Source organism: Bombina bombina, chromosome 5, assembly GCF_027579735.1.
Source record: "Bombina bombina isolate aBomBom1 chromosome 5, aBomBom1.pri, whole genome shotgun sequence".
NCBI lineage: Eukaryota > Metazoa > Chordata > Amphibia > Anura > Bombinatoridae > Bombina > Bombina bombina.
Window position 1 is genome coordinate 372,779,175 of NC_069503.1, and position 13,105 is coordinate 372,792,279.

Below are 13,105 nucleotides of genomic sequence, written 5' to 3' on the forward strand. Positions count from 1 at the left end.
GAAGGAATGCTGGGTGCACATTTAGCCACAAAACTGCTCAATTGTTTGTTTCAGTTCCAATTTTAAAGATTCGGGGGTTGATCACAATGTTTTAGAAAAACATATCTAAAGTTGTTTTACAGAAAAAACAAACAGAAGGGCGCAAACTCCTCTAAGTGTAATTCATTTAAAACAACACATTGTTATTACAATGAATACACATTCACATTTTCAAACCTCAAACACTGTGAGGTATATTAGAAGCATAAAATGACCAATACAGTCCACGCATTCTACCACAATCACAAAAGATCGTCCCATATGAGATGGAGTTCCATCCGGTTTGCAATATAAGAATCGCAATAAAGTTAAAATAGTATTGAAAAAAAAACACCACAATACCGCACCAGCTGCTTGATGTGAAGCCTGCTTCAATACAGCTAATTGGATGTGACGTCAAGACGGTGGGCGTGACACTACGCGTTCCATAGGGAACACCTTACTTCGTCAGAGGCTGCCCACTATGGCCTAGATTTAGAGTTCGGCGGTAGCCGTCAAAACCAGCGTTAGAGGCTCCTAACGCTGGTTTTGGGCGCCCGCTGGTATTTGGAGTCAGTGATTAAAGGGTCTAACGCTCACTTTTCAGCCGCGACTTTTCCATACCGCAGATCCCCCTACGCCATTTGCGTAGCCTATCTTTTCAATGGGATCTTTCTAACGCCGGTATTTAGAGTCGTTTCTGCAGTGAGCGTTAGAGCTCTAACGACAAGATTCCAGCCGCCTGAAAATAGCAGGAGTTAAGAGCTTTCTGGCTAACGCCGGTTTATAAAGCTCTTAACTACTGTACCCTAAAGTACACTAACACCCATAAACTACCTATGTACCCCTAAACCGAGCTCCCCCCACATCGCCGCCACTCGATTAAAATTTTTAACCCCTAATCTGCCGACCGCCACCTACGTTATATTTATGTACCCCTAATCTGCTGCCCCTAACCCCGCCGACCCCTGTATTATATTTATTAACCCCTAACTTTCCCCCCACAACGTCGCCGCAAGCTACTTAAAATAATTAACCCCTAATCTTCCGACCGCAAATCGCCGCCACCTACGTTATCCCTATGTACCCCTAATCTGCTGCCCCTAACATCGCCGACCCCTATGTTATATTTATTAACCCCTAATCTGCCCCCCACAACGTCGCCGACACCTGCCTACACTTATTAACCCCTAATCTGCCGAGCGGACCTGAGCGCTACTATAATAAAGTTATTAACCCCTAATCCGCCTCACTAACCCTATCATAAATAGTATTAACCCCTAATCTGCCCTCCCTAACATCGCCGACACCTAACTTCAATTATTAACCCCTAATCTGACGACCGGAGCTCACCGCTATTCTAATAAATGTATTAACCCCTAAAGCTAAGTCTAACCCTAACACTAACACCCCCCTAACTTAAATATAATTTACATCTAACGAAATAAATTAACTCATTAAATAAATGATTCCTATTTAAAGCTAAATACTTACCTGTAAAATAAATCCTAATATAGCTACAATATAAATTATAATTATATTATAGTTATTTTAGGATTAATATTTATTTTACAGGTAACTTTGTAATTATTTTAACCAGGTACAATAGCTATTAAATAGTTAAGAACTATTTAATAGTTACCTAGTTAAAATAATAACAAATTTACCTGTAAAATAAATCCTAACCTAAGATATAATTAAACCTAACACTACCCTATCAATAAAATAATTAAATAAACTACCTACAATTACCTACAATTAACCTAACACTACACTATCAATAAATTAATTAAACACAATTCCTACAAATAAATACAATTAAATAAACTATCTAAAGTACAAAAAATAAAAAAGAGCTAAGTTACAGAAAATAAAAAAATATTTACAAACATAAGAAAAATATTACAACAATTTTAAACTAATTACACCTACTCTAAGCCCCCTAATAAAATAACAAAGCCCCCCAAAATAAAAAATTCCCTACCCTATTCTAAAATACAAAAATTACAAGCTCTTTTACCTTACCAGCCCTGAACAGGGCCCTTTGCGGGGCATGCCCCAAGAATTTCAGCTCTTTTGCCTGTAAAAAAAAACATACAATACCCCCCCCCCCCAACATTACAACCCACCACCCACATACCCCTAATCTAACCCAAACCCCCCTTAAATAAACCTAACACTAATCCCCTGAAGATCTTCCTACCTTGTCTTCACCATCCAGGTATCACCGATCCGTCCTGGCTCCAAGATCTTCATCCAACCCAAGCGGGGGTTGGCGATCCATAATCCGGTGCTCCAAAGTCTTCCTCCTATCCGGCAAGAAGAGGACATCCGGACCGGCAAACATCTTCTCCAAGCGGCATCTTCTATGTTCTTCCATCCGATGACGACCGGCTCCATCTTGAAGACCTCCAGCGCGGATCCATCCTCTTCTTCCGACGACTAGACGACGAATGACGGTTCCTTTAAGGGACGTCATCCAAGATGGCGTCCCTCGAATTCCGATTGGCTGATAGGATTCTATCAGCCAATCGGAATTAAGGTAGGAATTTTCTGATTGGCTGATGGAATCAGCCAATCAGAATCAAGTTCAATCCGATTGGCTGATCCAATCAGCCAATCAGATTGAGCTCGCATTCTATTGGCTGTTCCGATCAGCCAATAGAATGCGAGCTCAATCTGATTGGCTGATTGGATCGGCCAATCGGATTGAACTATATTCTGATTGGCTGATGGAATCAGCCAATCAGAAAATTCCTACCTTAATTCCGATTGGCTGATAGAATCCTATCAGCCAATCAGAATTTGAGGGACGCCATCTTGGATGACGTCCCTTAAAGGAACCGTCATTCGTCGTCTAGTCGTCGGAAGAAGAGGATGGATCCGCGCTGGAGGTCTTCAAGATGGAGCCGGTCGTCATCGGATGGAAGAACATAGAAGATGCCGCTTGGAGAAGATGTTTGCCGGTCCGGATGTCCTCTTCTTGCCGGATAGGAGGAAGACTTTGGAGCACCGGATTATGGATCGCCAACCCCCGCTTGGGTTGGATGAAGATCTTGGAGCCAGGACGGATCGGTGATACCTGGATGGTGAAGACAAGGTAGGAAGATCTTCAGGGGATTAGTGTTAGGTTTATTTAAGGGGGGTTTGGGTTAGATTAGGGGTATGTGGGTGGTGGGTTGTAATGTTGGGGGGGGGGTATTGTATTTATTCTTTTACAGGCAAAAGAGCTGAAATTCTTGGGGCATGCCCCGCAAAGGGCCCTGTTCAGGGCTGGTAAGGTAAAAGAGCTTGTAATTTTTGTATTTTAGAATAGGGTAGGGAATTTTTTATTTTGGGGGGCTTTGTTATTTTATTAGGGGGCTTAGAGTAGGTGTAATTAGTTTAAAATTGTTGTAATATTTTTCTTATGTTTGTAAATATTTTTTTATTTTCTGTAACTTAGTTCTTTTTTATTTGTTGTACTTTAGATAGTTTATTTAATTGTATTTATTTTTAGCAATTGTGTTTAATTAATTTATTGATAGTGTAGTGTTAGGTTAATTGTAGGTAATTGTAGGTAGTTTATTTAATTATTTTATTGATAGGGTAGTGTTAGGTTTAATTATATCTTAGGTTAGGATTTATTTTACAGGTAAATTTGTAATTATTTTAACTAGGTAACTATTAAATAGTTCTTAACTATTTAATAGCTATTGTACCTGGTTAAAATAAATACAAAGTTACCTGTAAAATAAATATTAATCCTAAAATAGCTATAATATAATTATAATTTATATTGTAGCTATATTAGGATGTATTTTACAGGTAAGTATTTAGCTTTAAATAGGAATAATTTATTTAATAAGAGTTAATTTATTTCGTTAGATAAAAATTATATTTAACTTAGGGGGGTGTTAGTGTTAGGGTTAGACTTAGCTTTAGGGGTTAATACATTTATTAGAATAGCGGTGAGCTCCGGTCGGCAGATTAGGGGTTAATAATTGAAGTTAGGTGTCGGCGATATTAGGGAGGGCAGATTAGGGGTTAATACTATTTATGATAGGGTTAGTGAGGCGGATTAGGGGTTAATAACTTTATTATAGTAGCGCTCAGGTCCGCTCGGCAGATTAGGGGTTAATAAGTGTAGGTAGGTGTCGGCGACGTTGTGGGGGGCAGATTAGGGGTTAATAAATATAACATAGGGGTCGGCGATGTTAGGGCAGCAGATTAGGGGTACATAGGGATAACGTAGGTGGCGGCGGTTTACGGAGCGGCAGATTAGGGGTTAAAAGTGTAATGCAGGGGTCAGCGATAGCGGGGGCGGCATATTAGGGGTTAATAAGTGTAAGGTTAGGGGTGTTTAGACTCGGGGTACATGTTAGAGTGTTAGGTGCAGACGTAGGAAGTGTTTTCCCATAGGAAACAATGGGGCTGCGTTAGGAGCTGAACGCTGCTTTTTTGCAGGTGTTAGGTTTTTTTTCAGCTCAAACAGCCCCATTGTTTCCTATGGGAGAATCGTGCACGAGCACGTTTTTGAGGCCGGCCGCGTCCGTAAGCAGCTCTGGTATCGAGAGTTGCATTTGCGGTAAAAATGCTCTACGCTCCTTTTTTGGAGCCTAACGCAGCATTTGTTTTAACTCTCGATACCAGAGTTAAATTTATGGTGCGGCCAGAAAAAATCCTGCGGAGCGTTAACAGCCCTTTTACCGCCGAACTCCAAATCTAGCCGTATGTGTGTAAACCGTCTTAAAAAGGTAGAGCACATTGCTCACGTTATCTCCCCATGCTGACTTGCAGACAAGCTATGTACGGATATCTTGACAGATGAGTTAAGGAATCATAATTGCTAAGCATGATTATATACACTTCTTCTATACAATTCTAGGTTCTATATTATAATGGACATCAATCTCAAAGTAGCAGACTTAATTTATTAATCAGATGTATTGAGACTTCTATTTGTGTATGTTCATTATATATAATTTTTATGCTTAGCAATTATGACTCTTTAATTCATCTGTCAAAATATCCGTACATAGCTTGTCTGCAAATCAGCATGGGGAGATCACGTGAACAATGTGCTCTGCCTTTTTATGACGTTTACACACATAGTGGGCAGCCTCTGATGAAGTGGGGAGTTCCCTACGAAACGCATAAGGCCGCACCCACTATCTTGACGTCACATCCAATCAGCTGTATTCAAGCCTGCTTCACATCGAGCAGCTGGTGCGGTATTATGGCGGTTCTTTCAATACTATTTAAACTTTATTGCGATTCTTATATTGCAAACCGGATGGAACTCCATCTCATATGGGACGATATTTTGTGATTGTGGGAGATTTCCAAGGATGCTTGCATTCGTTTTGCATATCACTGTGGGACCATATTGGTTATATTGGTCATTTTAAGCCTCTAAAATACCTCACAGTGTGTATTCATTGTAATAAAATTGTGTTGTTTTAAATTAATTACATTTAGAGGAGTTTGCGCCCCTCTGTTTGTTTTATCGTCCATACAGCTATATCCAGTATCCAGTACTGTGGTCCTTTGAAGTGGCAGCAATCAACACAAGCCTCTTGGCTAATATATTAGCCATATATCCTTTTATTTGTATTATCAATGGGGCGCTCTTACATTTTGTGTATATTTGTTCTACAGAAAACAACCATTAATGTTTCTCCAACATAGGTGTGTCCGGTCCACGGCGTCATCCTTACTTGTGGGATATTCTCTTCCCCAACAGGAAATGGCAAAGAGCCCAGCAAAGCTGGTCACATGATCCCTCCTAGGCTCCGCCTACCCCAGTCATTCTCTTTGCCGTTGCACAGGCAACATCTCCACGGAGATGGCTAAGAGTTTTTTGGTGTTTAAATGTAGTTTTTATTCTTCAATCAAGTGTTTGTTATTTTAAAATAGTGCTGGTATGTACTATTTACTCTGAAACAGAAAAGAGAAGAAGATTTCTGTTTGTAAGAGGAAGATGATTTTAGCAAACGTTACTAAAATCGATTGCTGTTTCCACACAGGACTGTTGAGATGAAGTAACTTCAGTTGGGGGAAGCAGTTGGCAGACTTTTCTGCCTGAGGTATGACTGGCCACATTTCTAACAAGACTTTGTAATGCTGGAAGGCTGTCATTTTCCCTATGGGGACCGGTAAGCCATTTTCTTAGATTAAGTAAAAGAATAAAGGGCTTTATAAGGGCTTAAAAAACTGGTAGACATTTTTCTGGGCTAAAACGATTACTTTGCTAAGCATATTTGGCAGATTATAACTCTTTATAGTTATTATAATCTTGGGGATTGTTGTTAAAAAACGGCAAGCACTGTATGGACACCTTTTTCAGATGGGGGCCTTCTCTAGTCATAGGCAGAGCCTCATTTTCACGCCACTAATGCGCAGTTGTTTTTGGAAAGCAAGGCATGCAGATGCATGTGTGAGGAGCTAAGAACCACTGAAAAAGCTTATAGAAGGCGTCATTTGGTATCGTATTCCCCTCTGGGCTTGGTTGGGTCTCAGCAAAGCAGATACCTGGGACTGTATAGGGGTTAAATGTAAAAACGGCTCCAGTTCCGTTATTTTAAGGGTTAAAGCTTTCAAATTTGGTGTGCAATACTTTTAAGGCTTTAAGACACTGTGGTGAAATTTTGGTGAATTTTGAACAATTGCTTCATGCTTTTTCGCATATTCAGTAATAAAGTGTGTTCTGTTTAAAATTTAACCCCTTAATGACCACAATGTACCCTGTATGTCACTGGTCATTAAGGTTTTTTTCAGGACATAATAGCACAAGTCTAGCAAGAACACGCTATTAATGCACTCCCTCCAGCAGGCTTTGTGGAATAGAGCAGTCTCAACGCTGGTGGCAAGACCGTGCTATAAAAGAATCAAGTCCCAAAAAAAGGCCAGTGACATACAGGGTACGTCGCTAGTCCTTAAGGGGTTAAAGTGACAGTAACGGTTTTATTTTAAAACGTTTTTTGTGCTTTGTTGACAAGTTTAAGCCTGTTTAACATGTCTGAACCATCAGATAAGCGATGTTCTATATGTATGAAAGCCAATGTGTCTCCCCATTTAAATATATGTGATAATTGTGACATAGTGTCCAAACAAAGTAGGGACAATGATGCCACAGATAATAATATTGCCCAAGATGATTCTTCAGATGAGGGGAGTAAGCATGGTACTGCATCATCCCCTTCTGTGTCTACACCAGTCTTGCCCACACAAGAGGCCCCTAGTACATCTAGTGCGCCAATACTTATTACCATGCAACAGTTAACGGCTGTTATGGATAATTCTATTGCAAATATTTTATCTAAAATGCCTACTTATCAGAGAAAGCGCGATTGCTCTGTTTTAAACACTGAAGAGCAAGAGGACGCTGATGATAACGTTTCTGACATACCCTCACACCAATCTGAAGGGGCCAGGAGGGAGGTTTTGTCTGAGGGAGAAATTTCAGATTCAGGAAAAATTTCTCAACAAGCTGAACCTGATGTTGTAACATTTAAATTTAAATTAGAACATCTCCGCGCACTGCTTAAGGAGGTATTATCTACTCTGGATGATTGTGACAATTTGGTCATTCCAGAGAAATTATGTAAGATGGACAAGTTCCTAGAGGTTCCGGTGACCCCCGATGCTTTTCCTATACCCAAGCGGGTGGCGGACATTGTAAATAAGGAATGGGAAAGGCCCGGCATACCTTTTGTTCCTCCCCCTATATTTAAGAAATTATTTCCTATAGTCGACCCCAGAAAGGACTTATGGCAGACAGTCCCTAAGGTCGAGGGGGCGGTCTCTACTCTAAACAAACGCACTACTATTCCCATAGAAGATAGTTGTGCTTTCAAAGATCCTATGGATAAAAAATTAGAGGGTTTGCTTAAAAAGATGTTTGTTCAGCAAGGTTACCTTCTACAACCAATTTCATGCATTGTTCCTGTCACTACGGCAGCGTGTTTCTGGTTCGAAGAACAAGAAAAGTCGCTCAATAAAGAATCTTCGTATGAGGAGGTTATGGACAGAGTTCAAGCACTTAAATTGGCTAACTCTTTTATTCTAGATGCCGCTTTGCAATTAGCTAGATTAGCGGCGAAAAATTCAGGGTTTGCTATCGTGGCGCGCAGAGCGCTTTGGCTAAAGTCTTGGTCAGCGGATGTGTCTTCCAAGACAAAATTGCTTAACATCCCTTTCAAGGGTAAAACACTGTTTGGTCCTGATTTGAAAGAGATTATTTCAGACATCACCGGGGGAAAGGGCCACGCCCTTCCTCAGGATAGGTCTTTTAAGGCTAGAAATAAGCCTAATTTTCGTCCCTTTCGCAGAAACGGACCAGCCTCTACTTCTACATCCTCTAAGCAAGAGGGTAATACTTCTCAACCCAAACCAGCCTGGAGACCGATACAGGGCTGGAACAAGGGTAAGCAGGCCAAGAAGCCTGCCACTGCTACCAAAACAGCATGAAGGGATGGCCCCCGATCTGGGACCAGATCTGGTGGGGGGCAGACTTTCTCTCTTTGCTCAGGCCTGGGCAAGAGATGTTCAGGATCCTTGGGCACTAGAAATAGTTTCTCAAGGTTATCTCCTGGAATTCAAGGAACTACCCCCAAGGGGAAGGTTCCACAGGTCTCAATTATCTTCAAACCAAATAAAAAGACAGGCATTCTTACATTGTGTAGAAGACCTGTTAAAGATGGGAGTAATTCATCCAGTTCCAATAGGAAAACAAGGGATGGGGTTTTACTCCAACCTGTTCATAGTTCCCAAAAAAGAGGGAACATTCAGACCAATTTTAGATCTCAAGATCCTAAACAAATTTCTCAGGGTTCCATCGTTCAAAATGGAAACCATTCGAACGATCCTTCCTACCATCCAGGAAGGTCAATTTATGACCACGGTGGATTTAAAGGATGCGTACCTACATATTCCTATCCACAAGGAACATCATCAGTTCCTAAGGTTCGCTTTTCTGGACAAGCATTACCAGTTTGTGGCACTTCCATTCGGATTAGCCACTGCTCCGAGAATTTTCACAAAAGTACTAGGGTCCCTTCTAGTGGTTCTAAGACCAAGGGGCATTGCAGTAGTACCATACTTGGACGACATCCTGATTCAAGCGTCGTCTCTGTCAAAAGCAAAGGCTCATACGGACATCGTCCTAGCCTTTCTCAGATCTCACGGATGGAAAGTGAACATAGAAAAAAGTTCTCTTTCCCCGTCAACAAGAGTTCCCTTCTTGGGAACAATAATAGACTCCTTAGAAATGAGGATTTTTCTGACAGAGGTCAGAAAATCAAAACTTCTAAGCTCTTGTCAAGTACTTCATTCTGTTCTTCGTCCTTCCATAGCGCAGTGCATGGAAGTAATAGGATTGATGGTTGCAGCAATGGACATAGTTCCTTTTGCACGAATTCATCTAAGACCATTACAACTGTGCATGCTCAGACAGTGGAATGGGGATTATACAGACTTGTCTCCGACGATTCAAGTAGATCAAAGGACCAGAGATTCACTCCGTTGGTGGCTGATCCTGGACAACCTGTCACAGGGAATGAGCTTCCGCAGACCAGAGTGGGTGATTGTCACGACCGACGCCAGTCTGGTGGGCTGGGGCGCGGTCTGGGAACCCCTGAAAGCTCAGGGTCTATGGTCTCGGGAAGAATCTCTTCTCCCGATAAACATTCTGGAACTGAGAGCGATATTCAAAGCTCTCAAAGCTTGGCCTCATCTAGCAAAGGCCAAATTCATAAGGTTTCAATCAGACAACATGACGACAGTTGCATATATCAACCATCAGGGGGGAACAAGGAGTTCCCTGGCGATGGAGGAAGTGACCAAGATAATTCAATGGGCGGAGGATCACTCCTGCCACTTGTCTGCAATCCACATCCCAGGAGTGGAAAATTGGGAAGCGGATTTTCTGAGTCGTCAGACATTCCATCCGGGGGAGTGGGAACTCCATCCGGAAATCTTTGCCCAAATAACTCGATTATGGGGCATTCCAGACATGGATCTGATGGCCTCTCGTCAGAACTTCAAGGTTCCTTGTTACGGGTCCAGATCCAGGGATCCCAAGGCGACTCTAGTAGATGCACTAGTAGCACCTTGGACCTTCAACCTAGCTTATGTATTCCCACCGTTTCCTCTCATTCCCAGGCTGGTAGCCAGGATCAATCAGGAGAGGGCTTCGGTGATCTTGATAGCTCCTGCGTGGCCACGCAGGACTTGGTATGCAGACCTGGTGAATATGTCATCGGCTCCACCATGGAAGCTACCTTTGAGACAGGACCTTCTTGTTCAAGGTCCATTCGAACATCCGAATCTGGTTTCCCTCCAACTGACTGCTTGGAGATTGAACGCTTGATTTTATCAAAGCGTGGGTTTTCAGATTCTGTAATAGATACTCTGATTCAGGCTAGAAAGCCTGTAACTAGAAAAATTTACCATAAGATATGGAAAAAATATATCTGTTGGTGTGAATCTAAAGGATTCCCATGGAACAAGATAAAAATTCCTAAGATTCTATCCTTTCTACAAGAAGGTTTGGAGAAAGGATTATCTGCAAGTTCTCTGAAGGGACAGATCTCTGCGTTATCTGTTTTACTTCACAAAAGGCTGGCAGCTGTGCCAGACGTTCAAGCGTTTGTTCAGGCTCTGGTTAGAATCAAGCCTGTTTACAGACCTTTGACTCCTCCCTGGAGTCTTAATCTAGTTCTTTCAGTTCTTCAAGGGGTTCCGTTTGAACCCTTACATTCCGTAGATATTAAGTTATTATCTTGGAAAGTTTTGTTTTTGGTTGCAATTTCTTCTGCTAGAAGAGTTTCTGAGTTATCTGCTCTGCAGTGTTCTCCGCCCTATCTGGTGTTCCATGCAGATAAGGTGGTTTTGCGTACTAAGCCTGGTTTTCTTCCGAAAGTTGTTTCCAACAAGAATATTAACCAGGAGATAGTTGTACCTTCTTTGTGTCCGAATCCAGTTTCAAAGAAGGAACGTTTGTTACACAATTTGGACGTAGTCCGTGCTCTAAAATTCTATTTAGAGGCCACTAAAGATTTCAGACAAACATCTTCTTTGTTTGTTGTTTATTCTGGTAAAAGGAGAGGTCAAAATGCAACTTCTACCTCTCTTTCTTTTTGGCTTAAAAGCATTATCCGATTAGCTTATGAGACTGCCGGACGGCAGCCTCCTGAAAGAATCACAGCTCATTCCACTAGGGCTGTGGCTTCCACATGGGCCTTCAAGAACGAGGCTTCTGTTGACCAGATATGTAAGGCAGCGACTTGGTCTTCACTGCACACTTTTGCCAAATTTTACAAATTTGATACTTTTGCTTCTTCAGAGGCTATTTTTGGGAGAAAGGTTTTGCAAGCCGTGGTGCCTTCCATTTAGGTGACCTGATTTGCTCCCTCCCTTCATCCGTGTCCTAAAGCTTTGGTATTGGTTCCCACAAGTAAGGATGACGCCGTGGACCGGACACACCTATGTTGGAGAAAACAGAATTTATGCTTACCTGATAAATTACTTTCTCCAACGGTGTGTCCGGTCCACGGCCCGCCCTGGTTTTTTTAATCAGGTCTGATGAATTATTTTCTCTAACTACAGTCACCACGGTATCATATGGTTTCTCCTATGCATATTTCCTCCTGTACGTCGGTCGAATGACTGGGGTAGGCGGAGCCTAGGAGGGATCATGTGACCAGCTTTGCTGGGCTCTTTGCCATTTCCTGTTGGGGAAGAGAATATCCCACAAGTAAGGATGACGCCGTGGACCGGACACACCGTTGGAGAAAGTAATTTATCAGGTAAGCATAAATTCTGTTTTTTGTGGGTTTTTTGTAGATGAATAATTTAGTATGTTTTTCTAAAGGATTGTAAATATATTGCTATTTAAGAATAGCAATATATTTTAGGCAAATATTACAGATATAGAACCTTTTAATCGATTTGAAGCAGTGAGACTTCTTAAATATGTAATTAAACATGTTTGTGCATTGATAATATCATTTCAGGAACTAAAATTGCTGTCCAGGCTTCAGGACCAAGAGCAAGTTCTCCAAAACCGCAAGAACTAAAAAGCAATAATAGAAAATATTCTGAAAGTTCCTGTGCTCCCGATCCACCTAAACCAGCAAATAATTATTTGTCATCCACCTGTGCATTGAGAACTCCCCCACCAAGACCAAACATTCTTGGTACTTCATATCGTCCACCACCTCCAGTTCCACCAACTGGCAGTAAACCTCAACTGCATATGCAGCCATCTTCAGCTGGGCCACCATTTAAAGAAAGGTCAGCAAAAAATGCATTGCCAAATCCTCCACCAATACCACCTCCACTTCCTCAAGAGGAGAAACCATCAAGGAATCAAGATACTTCTCATACTTTGAATCCAGCACCATCTGCACTTCTTCTTCATCCTGGATTTCATGGAAGAAAATCAGAATTCTTAAACCCTTCTCCTCCACCAAATGAAGATATGGTATATGCCAACGATCTTCCTCCTCCTCCTTTTGTAAATCATGAAGATCAAGAAAGTGCATTTGAGCAATATGACGAATACCCTTTAAAAAATAATATTTTGCCTCCTCCTCCCCCACCTCTTCCATCTATGTCGTTATTTGATAAACGAAGATTATCTGAGCCATTTCCACCACCTCCAAATTATATTTTGGAACAGAGCAGAACACATCCATCAAAACCTCAACCATCCCCTCCTCCTATACCTGGAAGATTAAGGAGAAATGCAGGTAAATAACATAATCTGGCATCTACATTGTATTTATACCTTAAATACAGTAATCCTATGATTCCTAGCAAACCCAGACCTTTAAAACGACTTGGAAGTAAACATGAAACCTTAATAAACTTTAAAAAAAAAAATCAAATTTAAAGGGACAGTCTACACCAAAATTGTTATTGTTTAAAAAGAAAGATAATCCCTTTTTTACCCATTCCCCAGTTTTGCATAACCAACACAGTTATATTTATATATTTTTTATCTCTGTGATTATCTTGTATCTAAGCCTTTGCAAACTGCCCCTTTATTTCAGTTCTTTTGACAGACTTGCAGTTTAGCCAATCAGTGATGGCTCCCAGGTAA

At 41.3% G+C, this 13,105-nt stretch overlaps 1 protein-coding gene across 3 annotated transcripts in view; it reads left to right on the forward strand.

Annotated features, from left to right (window-relative positions):
• The window catches only part of WIPF3 (WAS/WASL interacting protein family member 3), a 266,059-nt gene that overhangs the window by 180,090 nt on the left and 72,864 nt on the right, over positions 1 to 13,105 (forward strand). For all 3 annotated transcript variants that reach the window (XM_053714192.1, XM_053714193.1, XM_053714194.1), the window contains one exon: positions 12,015 to 12,752. In XM_053714192.1, the coding sequence (XP_053570167.1) occupies positions 12,015 to 12,752 (738 nt within the window). The remainder of the gene's footprint in view (positions 1 to 12,014; positions 12,753 to 13,105) is intronic.